General features: G+C 43.2%; 1 protein-coding gene across 1 annotated transcript in view; it reads right to left on the minus strand.

Moving 5' to 3' along the window:
• Nucleotides 1–5,719: 5,719 nt before the first annotated feature.
• prr36b (proline rich 36b) overlaps nucleotides 5,720–20,315 on the minus strand; it is a 32,481-nt gene continuing 17,885 nt past the window's right edge. The window contains exons 4-6 of the mRNA XM_067571479.1: nucleotides 13,707–13,927; nucleotides 10,289–13,477; nucleotides 5,720–6,909 (exon numbers count right to left, since the gene is read on the minus strand). Coding sequence (XP_067427580.1) covers nucleotides 5,930–6,909; nucleotides 10,289–13,477; nucleotides 13,707–13,927 — 4,390 coding nt within the window. The 3' untranslated portion in view covers nucleotides 5,720–5,929. The remainder of the gene's footprint in view (nucleotides 6,910–10,288; nucleotides 13,478–13,706; nucleotides 13,928–20,315) is intronic.

Here is a 20,315-nt window from a genome sequence, read left to right on the forward strand (position 1 = left end):
GAGTTTTACTTTTAAAAATGTATAAATTATTTTTAATTATCATTGTAGTAAGTAATTATCACTATAGTGAGCTCTGTCAATTATTTTGACAGGGCTAACTAATGTGTCAGTGTACCATGGGGACAGGATTATGACAATCAGACAGTGTGGCCCTCGTGCCACACACAGCAGCAGACCCAGTGGAAAAATTAATGTAATAACAACAGGAATTACAAATGGGAAACACTTTTTGATAATGATGAGTGGAATCATTAGGTCAACTTTACTACATGCAAACTTAAAACATATCTTATTAAAGTCAACTTTAATCTATGTGTTGTATCTGAGGTGTAGACTTACTCTGAAATTAAATGTAACTTTCTTTGTGCAGATTATATTGTAGCTTTACAGTCTTTAAAGAGCAATTAAAAGCCAACATTTTTCAAAAAGAACTTCTTTGAACATTGTTAAAGGAATCTGGCCATGATCTGCTTATTAACAACTGAAAAATCCTTTTCTTGAGTGGTTTACGTGCTTTTATGTTGAAACCAGGCTGCTGCTTCCTGTGCTGTTGTCTGTCTGCAGGCAGCTTGACGTGGATCTCTGCTGCAGCTCAGCGCCCTCCTGCTTCCACCTGAGACCTGTTGATCACGTTTGGGCATTACAGTGTATTATTGGCCTTGAGAAAGCTAACAAAGCTAGCAGATATGTTAGCTCCACTGTTACTGATATAGGGCCCACTTGTATATAACTGTACAGCTTTTTTGTGTATGTATTAAAGAATTTAGGCTCTTGAATCTCAGGATGTAAGATCAAAGTCCTTCTAAGGAATAGAATTTCTGTCAATATGAAGATGAGCATGGCCAGATTAACCTTCTTGGATTCCCCTTTTACCTTTTATCACTATTCCATCTCCCGGAGGTGTTGTGTTCAGGGGCACTTCAGCAGGGTGAAATCCTCCCTCTCACTACTGCTGTCATAACATTTACTGTATATATCAGACTCTTGCATTTGTTCTCTTCTGCAGTGTCAAATGGCGTCCATCTGCTGTAAGAAAATCACCACAGAGAAGAAACCCAAGCAGCCTGCACTGCACATTACTACAGCAGATGGATGAATGAAAGACTTATTTTCACTACAGGAATTCACCATGCAGATGGGTGCAGCAACAGTATCATCACTGTATCACTGAAATCTCTCGCAGACATAAGGGAGCAACGCCCCAAAACATATGCAGGGAGAGCAAATGTATTAACTCACTCTCATTCATTCATTCATTGAATACACTCTCAATGAAATGGGTAGACTGCAAAAATAAGACTTAGCTCTGAATTTGCACGTGATCTCTGTGACTGTACCTCTCCTGCACATTTGGACCCTTTAAAACTTCAATCAAATTTATCAAATTCAATGTTTTTGTGGTTTTCTAATGTTGTATTATTAACTAAACTATAACCAACTATTAACTAAATGTCCCTTAGTTAATAGTTAGTTACTTTATTGGACAAAAAAGTATTAAACTGAATTCAGCTGAGACTCCTGGGATCCTGGATTCATTGACCTCTGACCCCATAAGCTAAATATTACACCTCCTCTGAACAGGAGATGCTGTCAAATCAAACATTTCTGAGAAGGCTTTCATGGACTGTGTGTCCACAACAAACATCTAAGTTCTTTTAGTGTCCTCATAAGCTACAAGTTAACCATAATGCCTCATTTTTGATTTATTACATTGTTACTGTTGTGTCAATGCACAAGCAGCATTTTACTGTTGTAGCTGGTTGAGGTGGAGCTTGTTTGAATTATTTTATATAGAGTTAGTCCAGTTGTTCCCAAACTGGAGGTCTGGCCCCTCCAGGTGGTCACAGTATAAATCTGAGGGTCATGAGTTGATTAACGGGAAGTTAAGAGAGCGTGTTCTTTAATCTTTGCTTTTTTGGGAAATGTTATATAATTTTACCTTTTTTTGTGAAATAGAAACCATTTGAGAAGTTTAGAGGGGAAATGTCTCTTTGATGAAACTGCTAACAAGTCACAGACATCTGAAACATGACAAAGGCCTCCAACTAAACACTGCTTTTTTAAATAAAGGTTCACAAACCAAAGTATTGGGCCTCACTGGTTTAATCTTAAACACTGCATTGTATTTAGTAGTTATCATATGCTTTGTGTGAATATTACACAGATAATAATCTGAAAAGTATCCAGTAAGCATAGCTGTCAGATAAATGTTGTCCAATATTTCCCTCTGAAAAGTAATGGAGTTGAAGTGAAATAGCATAAAATGAAAATAGCATATCAAGATTGTACTTTACATCCACATTTAAGTAAATGTATTTAGTTACTTTCCACCACTGGCTAATACAGACAGAGCACAAATATGATATTGTTGGATTCCCCTGGTAGATGGTTGTTGTTGCCACCTGGTGTTCGCGCACTACATTATCTTTATCATTACAGTACTATTGTCTGTATGTATGTCAATAGTTCTGACAGTAGAATAACTATTACTACTATTTCCAATGTAATAATCACTGTTAAATGCTTCATAAATATTGTTTACACACCAATAACTAGACTGTACAATGTCTCCGGGGTGCTGCCTCTCATTTCCTTCATATTTTCACATGTAAAGTGATCATTAAAGGTCTGACATAAGCACCACTGCACACGTATGAACACCAGCTTTCAAGCAATTTTATTTAATATTCAGAGCAGTGATTTTTCACATTTCGTACTGAAAATGATTCGGCCAATGACACAACACCACAGAACGTTTCTGCAACACAAAAGAAGATGATGACAAACATTCACAAAACAAATATTAACATATTAAGAATGTAAACACTTATATTGTATGTGAATTGTATTATATGAAATTTAAGTTACACAAAAAAAATATCAATAAAAAGGAACTTGAGGCACTGTAGACTATATTATCAAAACAATACAGGAGCACATATAGGTCTGCATGCATTATTATAGTTAGTTGTGCTTACTCTTATATAAGACTATAATTCTTAATAAAAACTCTTAAATATGATAAGTACCAATATATAGCAGCATACAGCAGCAGCGGCCATGTTTACACACACACAAACATAATTTGATAGAACATGCACAGTGTAGCTGCGGTATAAATTGTTAAGTGATTTAGAAAACTATATTCTGTACATGCTGCTTTCAAATGTCATAAATTCATGTAACTCTTCAGAATCATATAAAATTGTGCATTTTACTGATAGTAGCATAGTAGCAATCGTACATAAAAGTGAAGTATATTAGATCTGAATACAAAACACAGATCTAAGGATTTATTTTAAAATGTAGGTTAGTGTCTCACTCATGCAGCCAACAGGTGGCGGTGTTGTGTTTTTATTTTCTGTGGTCTCAGACTGACCTCACCTACCTTGTACAGACACAAAGAGAAACACACAGGTGCTTTTTCTCTACACGCAAGACCTTTAAAATCACAGTTTATGAGATATGTTGATAAGTTATGATCACCTGATTTGTCATAAGTATCAAACATGTTTCTAATATATTGCACAGATCACAAAGCTATAAGAACAGAGCAAAATATATGGACAATGTGTAGAAACTCATAACAGGCTTATTTTAAAGTGAATACATATTAAATATAAAGTATGGACTGAGTGTTGGTAGTTGAGTACCCCCTGCCCCCCCTGTACGCTCCCATCCCCACATCCCCTCCAGAGTGGTGCATTGTCTCATCTCAGACATCCTCCTTTCTCTCCCACCATGACATCATTGGTAACCTCGGAGACTCCCTGAATACTGGGCGACCCAGGAAATGAGGTTACAACTTTGGAATGCCAGAGGGAAGACAACAACTACACCCCTGCCCCCCAACCCCCGTCGACCACCACCAGCACCCTCACCCCCATCAGTCCAGCACCCTCCCAGCCTTCCCACCCTCCTCCCCTCCCCTCGCACGCAGAACAAGGAGGGCCTTCTTCTCTCTCACGCCCCCCTCTTCCTCCATGACTGACAGCTCTATTAAGTCCATGAAATCCCGGCTGTCCAGTGAAGTCACAGTAACATTTACTGACCAGAGAACAGTGAATGTCGTGAAAGCTTTTTCACCCAAATAATCCTATTCGACACACACAATGGGGTTGTTTCAGGGTTTTTTTGTTTAACACTTCACTATGAGGATTTTGGGTTCACAAACATGTAAAACTATTAACAGTATTACCACTTACCTCTATAAATACTTTGCCCAACACAATAATTAGAAGAAAAAATCAAGTGCAATTTGTCATAGCTCAATCCCTCATTTGAGAGGTGACCAAAATTTGGTCTCAGTATCTGGTTGTGACACATACAAAAGAGACTATACAGTGGAGCGCTGCCCCCCACGCAACACATGACAACAGTGTTTCTAAAGCAGTTACAGTGCATTTCAGAGTAAGACAGCCGAGGAGTGCTACAGTATTAAGTGCTTCTGGTAAGGAAACATGCTTTAATGTGAGGCTACAGTATGTGATATGCATGTCTGGGTAACAGTAATTAATGACACGGTGCATCTACAAAGTCTTCTAAAAATAAATAAGGAAGATCTGAAATCAGTTGAAAGTAAAGTTTGTGTGGTCATATGATAATAAATAATCTGACGTGCTCTCAACTCCATGAAATCCCTGTGTGGCTTCAGATATGACTGCATTGTGTGATATGTTTTAAAATAGTTTGGCTTTTTAAATATAAATATGAATCTGTCACTAAATTTCAGTCTTACGGTGCATTGCATATTTATGATTAAAGGAGTAGTTCAACATTTTGGAAGATACTCTTATTCGCTTTCTGACGGAGAGTTAGATGAGACGATGAGACAATCTCATTCTTGTGTTTGTCTCTTTAATATGAAGCTACTGCCAGCAGCCAGTTAGCTTAGCTTAGCATAAAGACTGGGAACAGGGGGAAACAACTAGCCTGGCTCTGTCCAAAGGTTAAAAATCTGCCTACCAGCACCTCTAAAGCTCACAAACGAACAGGTTACATCTCATTGTGTGGAAGTGGTAACCTTCTGGGGTATCCACTGGTTGCCTGGCTACCATGAAAGAGTCCACCACATAAACCTCTATAAAGCAGCAAATGGTCAATTTACACATTTTCTTTGTATGGATTCAACAAAAGGATCATGTATTAACTAGAGAGCTTTTGCAGTGGTGGTTGGTGGAATTTGTTAACTTTGGTCAAAGCTAGCTAGCTGTTTCCCTGTTTCCAGTCTTTACAGCGTAGCCAGATGGGAAATGTTAAAGTATTGTACCAGAGGCTTAAAATGATCGTATTTTGAGGAAAATTATCGAATGTAAGTCATAGCCATGACAACAAATAGGCGTATATATGTAATTTCAGAAAACAAGGTCTGCTGCATGGATGTATTATAAGAACTGGTTCTGGCACGACACCGGAAGGCAGCAATCGACGCAACTTGTGGGATGTAGCTCGTACAGGTTACCCTGTGCTAATACTAAGTGTCACAAAATGATCAAATTGTCAGACATTATGGGACTTTTGGCATTATTGATTGTACATCGTACAGAGGGCAAAGTTATTGTACAAATACCATAATTATCATACATCCAGCAACGCTGGGTCTTTATGCTAAACTAAGCTAACCAGCTGACAAATATGAAATGGTTGGTGCTAGATTGGATCAGCCTGACGGATGATTTCTAAAACTCTTGCAAGATTTGTACACTTTGTGTTTCTTCATTGTGCACATAACCCTAACCTTAACCCTAACCATGCTCACAAGAGTTTGTCCCTCTGGCTGATCCAACCTAGCATTTACCATATGGAACTGGAATCAATCTTCTCATTTAACTGTCCGCCAGAAAGGGAATAAGCGCATTTCTCTAAGTATCTGTAAGTATTTGTTCACTGGTTGATCGACCTGATCGGTAGACCTGTTGATTAGTTGTCTTCAGTGCTGGGTCTCCACCTCCACCACAGTCCAGTCTCCAGGAGGGGAGCTGCCCCGGCTGTCTGGGGAGTAGCTGCTGACGGAGGTGACTGTAGCAGCAGGAGGGCTGAACTGGGGCAGCATGTTGGGCCACATGCTACTCTCCAAGGGGCTTAAGGTGCCCCCTGTCCCCACAGGGAGGAGGAGGAGAGGAGGGCAGCCTCCATCTCCAGACAACATCAGGGTCTGGTTGATGAGCTGCTGCACCATGTCCACCTTCTTGTTCCACTCCAGGTCCTGAGGAGGCACTGGACGCAGCTGCCTCTGGAAATCCTGTGTCACACTCGGGGAAGATGGCACCCTCCTCCCTAGAACCTGTGTGTTCCTGTTCTGCTCTCCTCTGGCCTCTTCCTCCTCATCACTGGTTTCCATGGCTTCATAGATGGTGCAGAGCCCTGAGGATGGCGAGAGCATGACTCCAGTTGGGCTCCTCCTCAACTGCTGCTGCTGTTGGATCTGTTTCTGCTGCATCCGGTACTGCTGCTCCAGCTCGAGCTGCCACTGCAGAACCTGCCTGCGCTGCCGGTGCTCTTGCTGCTGCTGCTGCAACTGCAGCTGGAGGAGCTCCCTCCGCTGCTTCTCCAGCTGCTTCTGCTGCTCCAGCCTTAGCCGCTCCTCCTCCAGCCACTGCCTCTTCTGTCTCTCCTGTTCTTGACGGTGCTGCATCTCTCTCAGCTTTTCCTGGTGTTGCTCCAGCCTTCTCAACTGTTCTCCACCTGTGCGACTGTCAGTGTTGGTCTCTATCAAAGGTGGAGGGGGTGCGATCTTGGCAAAATGTGCTGCAAGTGTAGGATCAATTGGCCTCCTGTTGCCTGGGACCAATGCCAGATAGTGGCCATTGGCTATAGGAACAGTGGTGGTGTGGTTCTGGTTCTGGTTGTCTTCCTGTAAGTGTGTTTGCAGCTTCTGATCTTCATCCATTTCATCTCTCTTCTCGTCTCCTGTGACACAGTCAAGATCACTTGGTGCATCCATTAGAGATGCATGCATCAAACAGAACGGGTGGCACAACAACAGGGGCCAGGAAGAAGAGGGTTCAGGAGAGATGTGACAAGAGGGCGAAGGTGTAACGCAAAAAGAAAAGGGGTTCTAAAAGAAAGTGACATCCATGACACAGGAATAGTATACATTGTATCTACAAACCAAATAAGAGAAATACCAGGAAACAGGAACACATCATAAGGTGCTGTTATGGTTTCCTCTCTAAAGTTGCATAAATAGGAATTTCTGTCCTGTAATATTATATTTTCCTTTGATTGCTTTAATAGTGTGTAAATAGCTACCAAATCTGATGCTTCATCCTCTTGGAATAATCTATAACACTGTTGAATCTTGATACTAAATGTAGAGATATTAAATTGAATTGCATTTATTTTACTGTGATTTCTTTCATTTGATGTTTTTGCACATTTTAATGTATTGCTTTGTTTTTAAAAACCTGAAAACACTTGAAAAGGAGGTCTCTTGTTCCTCTACACAGCTTTCTGGGTGTTAATAAGAGCATGACCTTGTATCACTGGGATGCATAATGCTTGAAAATGGGCAGAGGGATGATTGCCAAATAGTTTTGGTGTCCATGTGCAATTTACAGCACATACAGTCGTAGCATCCAAGACTGTGCATAAATAAAAAGACAAAAGATTTTTAGCCCCAAGTCAGATGTGAAAGTCATTAATATCTGCAAGACATTTATGCCTTAGACATGATATTGCGCCAAACATGACTGCATCAGAGTGATAGCAAATTTCATGAAAGCCAAGAGATATTAATTGTTTTGACTGCATTCTCATCTTCATGCTAGTTATGCATTAGAGCAGTTATATACACGCAGTACCATACAGACAACAAGTATTTGAAATGACGAAGGAACAAGTGAAGGATAAAACCGACAAAAAAGCCACAAATATTGAAGGTAATGTATGGTATGTGAAAAATGTCACAGTTCTTTACAGCTGTTTGATTAACTCGTCTTGTGTCATGCATAATTATTAAACCATATTATGCTAAAGGCCGCTGATGTATCTGTAACCGAAAGCAATGGTGTCCCCAAAACACAAACATGAAACAGGGTTCACATAGTCTCATGATTGATATTTAGGAACAACCAAAGCTGCAATTTAAGAGAGGTTTCAGGTAGATAGGCAAAAGGGGTGTGCGTGATTTTGATACAAGGGTCTTGAGTGTTTCCATGTCAGGGTTTTGATGAGAAGGAGCGGGCAGGTCAGAGGAAAAAGGCATGAACAGGGACAAAGTGTTCGGTCTTCTTGAGCTTCAGTATTCAGATGCATTCATTTGGCTTGTATAAAGAGGGAATGTTCCAGTACATCTGTGTGTCTTGTTTGTGATTGTGCTGAATATGTGGGTTGAACATTCAGGAGGATGGACACAGATATGAGCAGATTTCACCTGTTTGAGTGTTAAAAGCACTCGTAAGAAACCTTCAAGAAGACAGAAAGGTGTGTGGTGCAACTCCTGCCTAATTACTGTTAAAGGTGCCCTGTAGAGTTTTTGACCACTAGTAGCACTATGGAGCAATGTTTTCACCAGTGGGTGCCTGTTTTCTTTTTGTGCAAGCACACAGATGATGGATATACATTCTTGTCACTGATTTTATGTTATTCCTCGGATTGAAATGTATAATTGACAGCAAAGGCAAAGATAAAGACTGCAAGATAGAAATCATGAATGTAAACAATACAGTCCTTTAAATGTCAAAAAAAAATATCTTTGCAGATGTTTTGAGGTAGGAAATATGTTTGAACATGTTTGTTAGACCTCAAGGATACACACGGTGCATTCTGGTGAAAAACACTGAATGTTAAGTTGTTTATAGGAAAACTCCACGGGGTACCTTTAAGTGAGCGCCACCTGCCAAGGATGCGTTCTGAATGTGATGCCGTGTCGTAGTGTTGAATCTGAAAATGTCATGAAGGTATAAGCATGCTGGAGAACAGGGCACTGGGACACCATTTGGATTACCGCTTTGATTTGAGCAAAATTCCATTTTAGATACAACACCATTGTACAATGTTGCATCACTTCCTGTTTACCAGTCATTCACATGGTGAGGAACAGGTGGCACCATGGGAAATAAGTTGTGTAAACACAGAAATACACAGCGACTCGAACACAAGGACAGTAAGTTCAAGCATGCTGGATCCAGAGGGAAAATAAGAAACAGGAACAAAATGCCTTGCAATGATGTTTTAATGGAATTTTGACAGATAACCTAGTGTGAACCATTCATTTATGAACATGTCTAGTGTAGAATTGTTTCAAATTCATCAGGTAGTACACAGTCTTGTTAGTTAAACATGCAATATACTGCTGAAATAGTAAACCAAACGCCCACTATGAAACGTTTGAGCGAGTGTAAAGCTCAACTGTGGTAGCGATGTAGGACAATGCAGGGTCTCATCACAAATAAAAGGCTAGTTGTTAGTCTCTTCTGGAACACAAATGATCAGCTAACTGAGGCTTGAAAGCTTAGCCACTTAAAACCAAATGCCTGAAACACATACTGTACGTGACTGCACGTTACATACCTTAACAACCTATGCAAAGAGCGTAGAACCTCTTGAAGCACACATTAAAAACTTCACCAACTGCAATCTAATACTCCCATACCTACCTCAACAAATCTGTAAGGGCAAAACAGCCGTGTTAATATCTAGCCTTTATTTTGATAGCTAAAAGTCTTGAAACAAGAACACAAACTTTTAAGAAGGAGCATGTGACTATCGCTATGGTGCTGTTGAACATGGAGCGTGTGTACACAAGGTAGGGAGGACCAGGTTTCAACAGAAAAACAAACAAAAAATAAAACAACAAATAAGCAAATACAAAACAAAAAAAAATCATTGACATTTGATCGGTAAAAACAGTAGGATAAATACACAATGAGTCCATTTCATTCCATCTGTGGTTTTTTTTTTTTTTGTTCTTTTTCGGTTTAAAAGCTCAGTCACATTGGACCAATCAGTCAATACCCCATCAGGGGCTACAGAATATGCAGTGTTACTTAAAAAGAACATTCTACTAGAAAATGGTAGTAGCTATTGTACATAAAGGAGTTTAAGCCGTACACTCAAAACCATGACCATAACAGTATGAAAGAGGGAGGCTTCATTTAAAAATTGCTACAGTCATTTTTTTCCATCTCCTTTGTTCATTTTTTAAAATCTTTTCCTACAATCTTGCTCTCCTTTTTTTCTTCTAAGCCATCTAACCCAACTGGAGAGAAAACGAACAACAGGTAAAGGGGGAAGGTTGCGGGGAAAAGGTGCATTCCAGGGGTAATAGGAGGGACTTATACATTACCTGCCAGAAAACTATCAGTCTTATCACATATGGTAGAGTAGTAGGGTGGCTGGCTGTCGCCGGACTCTCCAGATTCCTGGGCCCCAAGGTGGTGACTGGGCTCCAAAGGATCAACCTCCTCCAGTTGGTCTGCTGCAAACCTTCCCCCCAGCATGTAGTGGTGGTCATCTAGACTAGGCTGCTTGTCTCCCGGCAGGCCCAAAGGCATCAGGTCCACGGGTCTACCCAGCAGGTCCTCTGCCCGGGCAGCGGCAGCAGCTGATGGCAGGGTCAACTCCTTGATGAGGGAGGGGTCCTTGGCCTCCTCTGGCAGCTGTTCCTCGTTCTCCAGGGAGAAGATTCCTGGACTCTTTCCGCAGCTCTCGGCCATGGAGTGCGCATTGGAGTTGGATGTGGTGCAGTCAAAGCCATATGATGCCACAGAGTTGGCTGACTGAGGGGTGGCCCCACCTCCGTCCTCTTCACCCTCTCCAGCTGGTGTGTCTCCCGCCTCCTCATCCTCATCAAGAGCAGGCAAGTTGCAGGTGGGAGTAGGGCTTTCAAATCCAGCACTCTCATCCATCATCATCGGTGCATCAGGGTCGTTTATCTGCATCTCACCCTCTGTGTCACTGGCCTCGTCTCCGGAGGTGGAGGGGGAAGATGGGGCGGATGCTGGAGCAGTTGGAGGTCCTGTTCCTAGGACCTCATCAGCTGGGAGAGTCTCAGCCTCTTCCTCTTCTCCATCGCCTTTCTCCAAGTGAATACCCAGGTCCTGCTCCATGTCAGGCTGGACTGAAGCCGGTACTGGTGTCTGCTGTTTGTCAGAATGGGATTCCACCCCAGAGCTGCTGTCGTAGTCACGGAGCTCCTCTGGTGTGCTTGTCTCGCTACTGCTGTGGGCAACCAGAGCTGTGCCACTCAGAGTGCTGGACTGGGACATGCCTACAGCTGAAGGAGCAAGTAGTGCGTGAGCTTCGTCAGGGGCCGAGCCCTTCATCTGCTCGTGGGCTGACGGATGCTGCTGGGGCTCTTGATCTGACTGAGGAGCCAGGGAAGGGGCGCTGCTGTCCCAACATGGCTGGGCAGGAGACTGGGTTGGAGTTTCAGATTCAGCTGCGCCATGGTCAGAGACGGGGCTGGGGGAGGACATGGTGACCAGTGAGGCTGGCTGAGCCCAGGTATCAGAGAAGGGGTTGGTCTGGCCCCAGGAAGAGGCAGGGGGGACGCAAGGCGGAGGACCAGAGCGATTGAGGTTGTCTAAACGCTCCTCCTCATTGAAGTCATCTTCATCTACATTTCCACAGCTCTCTGTCACTCCTTCACTGTGCATCTCTACATCTTCATCCTCCTCTTCTTCATCATGTTCCTGCTGCTGGAACACCTTGTGATGCTCCTCTACTCTCTCCGAACTCAAGTCCATATCATCCACTCGCTCGTCTTCATCATCGTCTTCCTCTTCCTCATTGGCCAGGGTTTCTACGTTGGGAGAACCCATGATATTACCATCTCCCTCAGAGCCACGGAAGCTTGAGTCAACCAGAGCGTCTGAGCTTTGGGTGCCTTCCAGTATTGCAGTGTGTTGGGTGCTGCTGAGGTCAGAAACCCCCTGCTGCTGACTGCTGGTGCAGCTGCTCACATCCTCAGAGTCCATTCCAGACAGCAAGTCGTCACCGTGCCAGCCTGCTGAGCCACCGAAGGTGGAGGACCGGACTTGGAACTCCTCAGAGGGCTGAGACGTGCTCATGTCAGTGACAATGGATGAAGGCTGATGGCCGAGTCTCCTCTGTTCCTCGTCTTCATCTTCCTCATCCTCATCAACATCCTCATTGATCTCTTCATCAGCCTTTTCCACAGCCTCCTCCTTTTCATGAGGGGAGAACATGTCCCTGGAGGTGAAATCATCCATGGGTGAGGTACCCAACAAGTGAGGCTGTGCAATCATATTGAAGGCCTCTGCGGATGGAGCTTTGGGGCTAGGCATAAACAAGTTCTCTTTCTCATCTTCCTCCTCCTCCTCTTCCTCCTCCCTTGTCTCCTGTGCCTCAACCTGTTCTTTATTCTCCTTTCCCTCTTCTGTCTGGAAGCTCAGCATACTGACTGGGCTCTGGGGAGCAATGTCAGACGAAGCTAGGGGCTGGTTCCTGTCCCAGGGATCAGACTGGAAATGCATGTCCAGCAGAGAAGAGGCATTCTGTGGCTCTCTGACAGGAGAGACGGGGCCAGGTGGGGAACAGGGAGGAGACATGACAGTAGTTCCCAAGGAAGGCCCTGAGTCGTTGGCAGACTCATCAAATTTGTAAAGGTCCAGCTGAACATTGGAAAGGGGTTCATGGACTGCCCCAGCTCCCAGTTCTGGCTCTTCTGATGGCTGAAACAGTGGTTCTGCGGGGGGCACAGGAGATATTTCGCGTACAAGTTCTGGTGTTGGTTCTCGCATGGGTTCTGGTGTTGGTTCTCTAATGGGTTCGGGTGTTGGTTCTCGTACAGGTTCTGGTGTTGGTTCTCTGATGGGTTCTGGTGTTGGTTCTCTAATGGGTTCGGGTGTTGGTTCTCGTACGGGCTCTGGTGTTGGTACTCGAATGGGTTCGGGTGTTGGTTCTCGCACGGGTTCTGGTGTTGGTTCACGTATGGGTGCGGGTGTTGGTTCTTGCAGTGACTCTGACACAGGTGCAGGTACTGGTTCTGGTGTGGGGTGTTCTGGAGTTTTTTCTTGCACTGTTAGAAGAGTTGGTTCGGTCTGGCTGGACATTGGTTCTGCTGCAGCAGATGGTTCCACAGCTGCTTCTACAGGAGGTTCTGGCTCATCTGGCCTGGCAATGGTGGCTGCTGCAGTAGCAATAGCTGCAGCGGCAGCTACAGCAGCAGCAATTTCCTTTTGAGGTTCAGCAAGTGTTGCAGCTTTGGGGCCACGTTTAACAGGAGTAGGGGTGCTGCTGCCCACAGTTTTCTTGGGGCTGGAGTTCTTGGTTGCAGCCGTTTTGGAGACAGGAGTCTTGGAAACATCCTTGGAAGGTGTGGGTTTACTCTCTTTGGAGCGGTTGGGTGTCTTTGTGTCTGCAGCCTTAGTAGCAGTAGGCTTTTTGGCTGTGACATCTGATTTTGAAGCTGATTTGGGGGTCTCTGGCTTTGTGGACTTCATTGTAGAGGATGGGCGGGTAAGAGGAGACTCAGGCTTTTTGGCAGCTGTGGTGGCCGATTTGGTAACATCTAGAAAGAAAAAACACAACAAAAAGAAAGGTTAAACAATGTTATAATGAAAATAAATTACAGTATATTACAATGCACACAAAATCTAAAAAGTCAATATTTGAGCTTCCGCTAGTGATTTGACAGGTAGGACTGGCAGGTCAAACAAGTTTAATTAAGAAAAAGAAAAAACCTAAAATATGCTTACTTGTGCATCTCTTCTTCCTTTTTTAATTTTTTTTATTTTTACCTTTTTTGACAGGAGTGGTGTTTCTGGATGTTTGTGATGCTGGAGCTTTGCCACCAGAGGGGGTAGTGGAGGTTGGTTTGGAGGCAGCAGGCCTGGCAGTGGTGGAGGTTTTAGGGGTGGCAGGTTTGGCTGTAGCTGTGGAGCTCTTGGTTGCTGTGCTGGTGGGTGGCCGGGTTGAGCCTGTGGCAGGACGGGATGTTGCTGCTGTGCCAGTTGCAGGCCTGGAAAAAAACATGACAAAGAAGAAGGTTGAGAAATACTGAGAGGTAATACAGCACAGAGATCTGGGGCAACAATAGAGACCACGTGTCCGTTGGTACAGAACCTGCCAGATAAATATGCATATGTTCTCTCTAGATCATGAATATCTGCTGGTCTCCTCTAGTCTTAAGATTGCAATCATACAACACCCCCTGAGACATATTTCTTGTTTATTGTTCATTTGGAGCCCTATGGGTCCACATTCAAAGAAAATAAATATAATCAACTATTTTTGCACTTACACCACACACAGGAAACAATATAGTTACAACATCACCATTGCATTGCAACAAGAACAGCAGATCAAAACCACACAGATAAAAAACATTAAAACAGTAATTTAAATGGGTAGGCAGGGACAATAATAATCTCAGTTTATTTAAACATCCATGCTGCAAAGACATTAAACATTTTGCAGACTTGTCTACAAGAATAACCTCTTCAGTCATTGCTTAAAAACTTTTTTGTTGATTCTTTAAAGCATAGCAAACTGTTCCAGTGAGATATGGCTCTATCTTAGATCAATAAAATAGGCATTTTCCTATTTACAGGAAACAAAGATTAATTGAAGATGACTCAAGCATCAGCTGGAGGCAAACATCAGGCCTCTCCCTGACCATGTGCCTCAGAAAGGAGAAAGTCTTTGATGTCTCACTCATTAGTCACTTCTATTGCCAGAGGAAAACCTAAGAAACAACGCAAACACAAGCAAGACTGCTTGCAAGACTAAAACAATACAATGACATGTAGGCCTTCCCCCTCATAAGGCATAAGGAGAGGGCAGACCATTCTTAATGGGTCCACAATTAGTGTTGACCTGAATAGCCTTTCACAGATGTGGCACCAGCCCAAATCCAATGAGTATGTGTCAATAGGTTCATGCAAGGAACCCACCAATAAAGACTACTCAAAAACAAATGGGCAGACTGGCGCCTGTCATTTTAGAGGACTATGTTCCACTTTGCATTTACTAAATAATAATTCAAGACCTCTACCTCCTCTCCTCCCAAACCCAACTTTGATCTCTTTAGTGTATAAGGTTCAACTGCATCTGAAACAATGGTAACAACAGGCCCAGGGCCAGCTCACCCCTCTACAACCCCATGACAAACTCCCCTGAGGGACTACAAAGTGGAGCAGCTTGGGAGGTGAGTCACAATGCACCCAAGAGAGGCTTCCCAACTCTGGTCCACCGTGTCCCTGATCTCTTGTCTATAGCCTATCCCCATGAGGGAATGACACTTGGGGCAGTATGCATCAGCGTGCCTGTCGCTGAGGCTCGCTTCTATGCCAGGTCTGAACGAAGTAACCTACATCTAGTAGTCCTGACAAGGCTATGGTGTGCAATCTTCTGGGCCCACGCTACACTAACTGCCTGTTTCTAAATAAAGAATTGAGTTAGTACTGGCAGAAAGAGACCAGGCAACGGGAGGGAGAGTGAAGATGGCTGGGACCCTGTTAATCTTTAATACTGAAAGGAGAACAAAAATAACTTCTCTACTTCCCCCAGCTGGAACCATGGGCTGTGTTAAAAGCACACTCATTGTGTACGGGCAACGAAGTAGTTCGTGCCACTCACAACCTGGCAAATGTAATGGAATAAGGTTTAGTCACATGAAATAAGATTAAAGCCTAGGAGTGATGGGTGGCAACAAAACAGGGGTGTGGTCACATCAGATGTTCAAAGAAGCTTTTACAGTTGATCCACCTCTATATAATTGAATTTGGGGTAGTGAAAGGTGTGCTACTGATACTGATATTGTTGGACCATATCAGTACAATATAAAACCCTTCTGGCTATTCAAAACCACTAATGGACTAATCTGCGATTAAATGACTTAACATATTTGGAGCAGACTGTGTTCACGGAAAAATCAAGAGTTGAAAGGTTGAGAAATGCTGTCAAGGATAAAGTAAATGTGCTAGTGAGTGTTCTTGTAGGAAAACAAAGCCTCTCATAAATACACAGATAGAGATACAGCGATGAAAATGATTATTAGCTTCCACAGTGATGAAATGTAGGCCAAAGTTGCACTAAATCCTTGGCTGAACTGCAGTTCTGGCTAAGGAAAAAAAAACATTTTTCACAGTAAATCAATGACTAGAATCAGACAGTTCAATCTTGAGCAAATACTGTAGATTTCATCTAAAATGTCTTCTCAGTAACATCCTCTACCTCTGTGTTCCAAGCACTGTGTCCTAAGCTGAAAATGGGAAACTGTGACTAAGATGTTAAGATTTTAAGCCTAAAATTGTTCCATGGTGAACAAGATGTTAAAAGGTGAATTAAGAATACATTTTTGGAAAAACATATTCAAGTATGCGGCGCCTGAATTAGAGGATGACAGATAATAAAAGAATTACAGGGAAAGGAGAATGGAGAGAATTAAAAGATAGAGACTGGCATTAGAGATGAAGTATACGCAGAGGGGATATTCAGAGAGAGCATTCACAATAATCTGTCTGATAAAAGGAATATGGATAATCCAAAAGGGCAGGACTGCTTTATAGAGCACTGGAAATGAACCAGGCCACTAAGAAAAGAAAGAAGCATGAGGGAGTTGGAGATCAGGCGAGAGAGAGAGAGAGAGAGAGAGAGAGAGGAGGGGGAGAAGAATATTCATCCGATTACACATTATCTTATATCAGTGTCTTCTTCTGCTTATCAAAGAAGGCAGTCTGCACAGTTGAAAAACGATTACAGTATTTACAGTCCTACAACTTATAATGAGGACTAGTGTGTATGGAGATTAGAAGTTATTTGGCCATGGTGACAATGCCTGGATACAGTGATGCGTCGCGTCTTGAATTATTTTAAGCTTTCATTCATTCTGTAAATAAGATCACTGTCAGTTGAATGACAGAGAAGACTGTGAGGCGTATTGTAGTCTTTAAATTATGCTACTTTGCTACATTTAACTCAATGGGCAGCTTGTATGAAAGGGGGAAAAAAAGCAGCGTTTATTGTCCACATTTCACCAGAGGCCTTGCTGAGAGAAACAACACTACAAATCGGGGGTTAAAGCGAATGCTACACAGAAAGCCCAGAAATGCAGTGGAGCTGAAAAATCAGATGACTGACAGTTGCTACAGGCGCACCGAGGCACACGGCAAAAAACTTAAAGTTCGTCTGAGGATCAGTGATAACACTTTAGCATGATTGCAGCTACACGTTTCCTCAATCATTAGAGCTGAGAAAGGATCGGTGTGTGTGTAGAAACATGGTTGCCTGCCGGTGCTGCTTTGTTTCGATACAAGAAGAGTTAGGCTATGATTTAAATAATGAGATGCACCATCAAAGGGGCAAATGAGTAAGCAGGAGCTAAGCAAGCATGCAGGCAGGCAGGCAGGCAGACATCTTCCCTGCAGCAAAGGCGACAAACTGTGGTGGAAGGACCTCCCTCCTCTCAAGACAAGCAGCAAATTAAAGATGGTGCTCTGTTAATTACTGTAAGCACCAGAAATACGGAGGCAGGATCTTCAACCTGGTTAAAGAGGCCTCAGACACTTCAGGAAGGCTGCAGTCAAAACAGCATAAAATATGAGTATTTACAGAACTCTGACAAAGGGAAAAGATGAGAATGTCAGCAGCAGACCCATCCTGTATTAGATGATTTTATTTAATCTATATTAATCACAACTCAGTATCAGATTCTAATTTTAAATGTTTTAAAATAGTACGCTACTGTGGTAGAGAGAAAACAACACTTTCAACAAAGCCCTTTGTCCGGCATCTATCACGATCTATCTGCCACTTGTCTGCAGCATGAGTAAAAACACCCACGAACACACCCTCACACACTTAAACCTTTGTCTCACACTCAGACAAAAATACGCCTCCTTCTGTCCCTCTTTCCTTCCCTCCCTCCCACTTATTTCCACTAGATCCATTTGGTAATTGGTTCTGCGGCTGCACCCGTATAAAATCACGGCAGCGGAAGACTGCATCACAGAGTCATCGGCCACACCCATAGCAGGACGGAAGATTTACAGCCTGCGCAACATGTCGTCTGCTTCATGGTGTGGCGTAGAACAGCGTCTGGGGCAAAGACCCTGACTACTGTTCACCACACACACACACACACACACACACACACACACACACACACGTACACACACACACACCAGTGTTGGACCATTACATCAGCAGCAATTGGTTAGATCATGAGGAGGGTTGAATTCAATCCGCGGCAATAAAAATTTATCATCCCTATGGGACCATCAATGAGAAAAACAGAATGACTAATGTGAGAACATGGGTGGCTGAGTGGATGGCAGGGGAACGACAGCAAAAATGGAAAACAATCTGATCGTCCAACACTGAACTCATCCCACTTCCTCCTCTGATTTTGTAAATAAGGACAAGCTGAATACCCTTGCTCTGTCCTCTGATCTACAACGGGGCAACATTTCTCTCTGTTTCACGCAGAGATACCCTCTGGTCCTCGCTTCTTTTCTCCACCTCTGCTTCTCTCTCTCTCACACACACACACACACACACACACACACACACACTCATGCACACAACTCACACTCTCTGCATGCACAGCCCTCACACTCTGTATGTATCAACTGGCAGCAGTGATGGGAGCTCAGCGGGGACACATGACTTATTCAGCCGTGTAGCTTCTATACTCCACTGCCACCATTTTTGTTTTACTTCACCCTGCCGCATCCGCAGACAGCAGGGCAGGAGAAAGCAGCTCAGCGGCACGTGCGCGTGTACCACGTGTTCAGCGAGCCAGCATGTATGCCTCCCTTCCCCCCCCTTTACCTCCACTTGAGTAATATACCGGCAAATGAACACATGCTCTGCATCCTAATTACATGCTGTTCCTATCACGCAGGCGTCCACGAACAGCACATAGTGTATGTACGCACTCTAAAGCACCTTCGCAGTGTGTTGTACTGTCCTGTTGGGCAGTCTGCATGCAGCATACCGGTCCCCAATTATCAATGCATAACTGGACACCAATCACCTTCGCAGCTGCCCAAGTGAGCCAAATATTGGTACATATTCATGCACACAGGCTGACGCATAAACTATAAGCATACATCCCAGCATGCATAGACACCATGTTCAAACAGCCCATAATGATTTGTACTTTCTCCATTTGCACGCTAATCAGGATCAAATGTTTCTTGTCACAAGCGGCATGCTGTTGGCAATCAGCTTCAAACAGCAGGTGCACACAGACACACGCACACAAATACACGCACACATTCTACACACATGCACACCAACATTTTTACAATATACACACTTCACTTCATAGTCATGACCTGTGGTGCATAAACAATGTATTAGAACTATATTGCCTCCACACCCTCACTGACCCTCATCGTTGCTGTTTTTGTTGACAGGTGCACTGTGAAGGGAGCTAACTTCTGATGGTAAAATGCTATAACAATCAGATTCATCTACACAGAAAATAACATCTTTCTCACAACTATAAGTGTACAACTACAGTTTTTTCAGACCAGTGAGAAGTGTGTTTTTAAACCAGGTTTGCTGTGCATGTCACTAAAAAACTGCCACACTAAGAAGGACAATAAAGAGCCTCTGGCAGCTACAACTAAAAAAAAACCTAATTTAATTTAGTTAAAACCTTTGGCTCAACCGGAGGGAACAAAATACTTGAGTGAGTGGCCTTAAATTAGATTGATGTCACTTAGTGAACCTGCATTTGCTCTGCACTTGTATTTGTCTGATAAGTGGAACCTGCTGCAGATGGATTTAAATCAATTGAGTCTCAGTCTAACATGTAAATTGAGAGACCCACCGCGGGTGTGTGCATGTGTGCGTGACAGTGACAGAGGGAAGCAGGGTGTGTCTGATGGAGCAATTAATGTTTCTATCGGGCTCTCCACCACTCTGCTGATAGCAGGCTTAAATTAAGGATTGAGTGAAGTAGGAAAAAAGGGGCAAAATTTAATTAAAGAAGAAATTTATGGCCCTGTCAAAGCACATCACGTATACAAATGCTGACGTGTACGCACACACACTTAGTAAAATAAGCCCACAGGGGTGCATGGTGCTGTCAGAGGATCCTATTGTCAGTAATGGTTATACCTCTCTCATGGGGATTCATATATTGGTTTACTGCAGGTGACTCCTTCTCTGGGCTACACATCCAGTGTATGTAACATGTTTTACTGACTCATACGCTAACAACACACTAAATAAATGATAATCTGATCTTAAACAGATTAAAGCTAGGTTTCAGGTCTGTCTTTTGATCAATTCGGCCATGTTTCTTAGCTCATTGCTTTTTTTTATCATGTTGAAAATGTGGACTAAAGCCAGCTAGATGCAGTGCAGCTCCATACAGGTGTTCATTGAACACA

The sequence above is a fragment of the Thunnus thynnus genome, chromosome 17, assembly GCF_963924715.1.
Source record: "Thunnus thynnus chromosome 17, fThuThy2.1, whole genome shotgun sequence".
NCBI classification, from domain to species: Eukaryota; Metazoa; Chordata; class Actinopteri; order Scombriformes; family Scombridae; genus Thunnus; species Thunnus thynnus.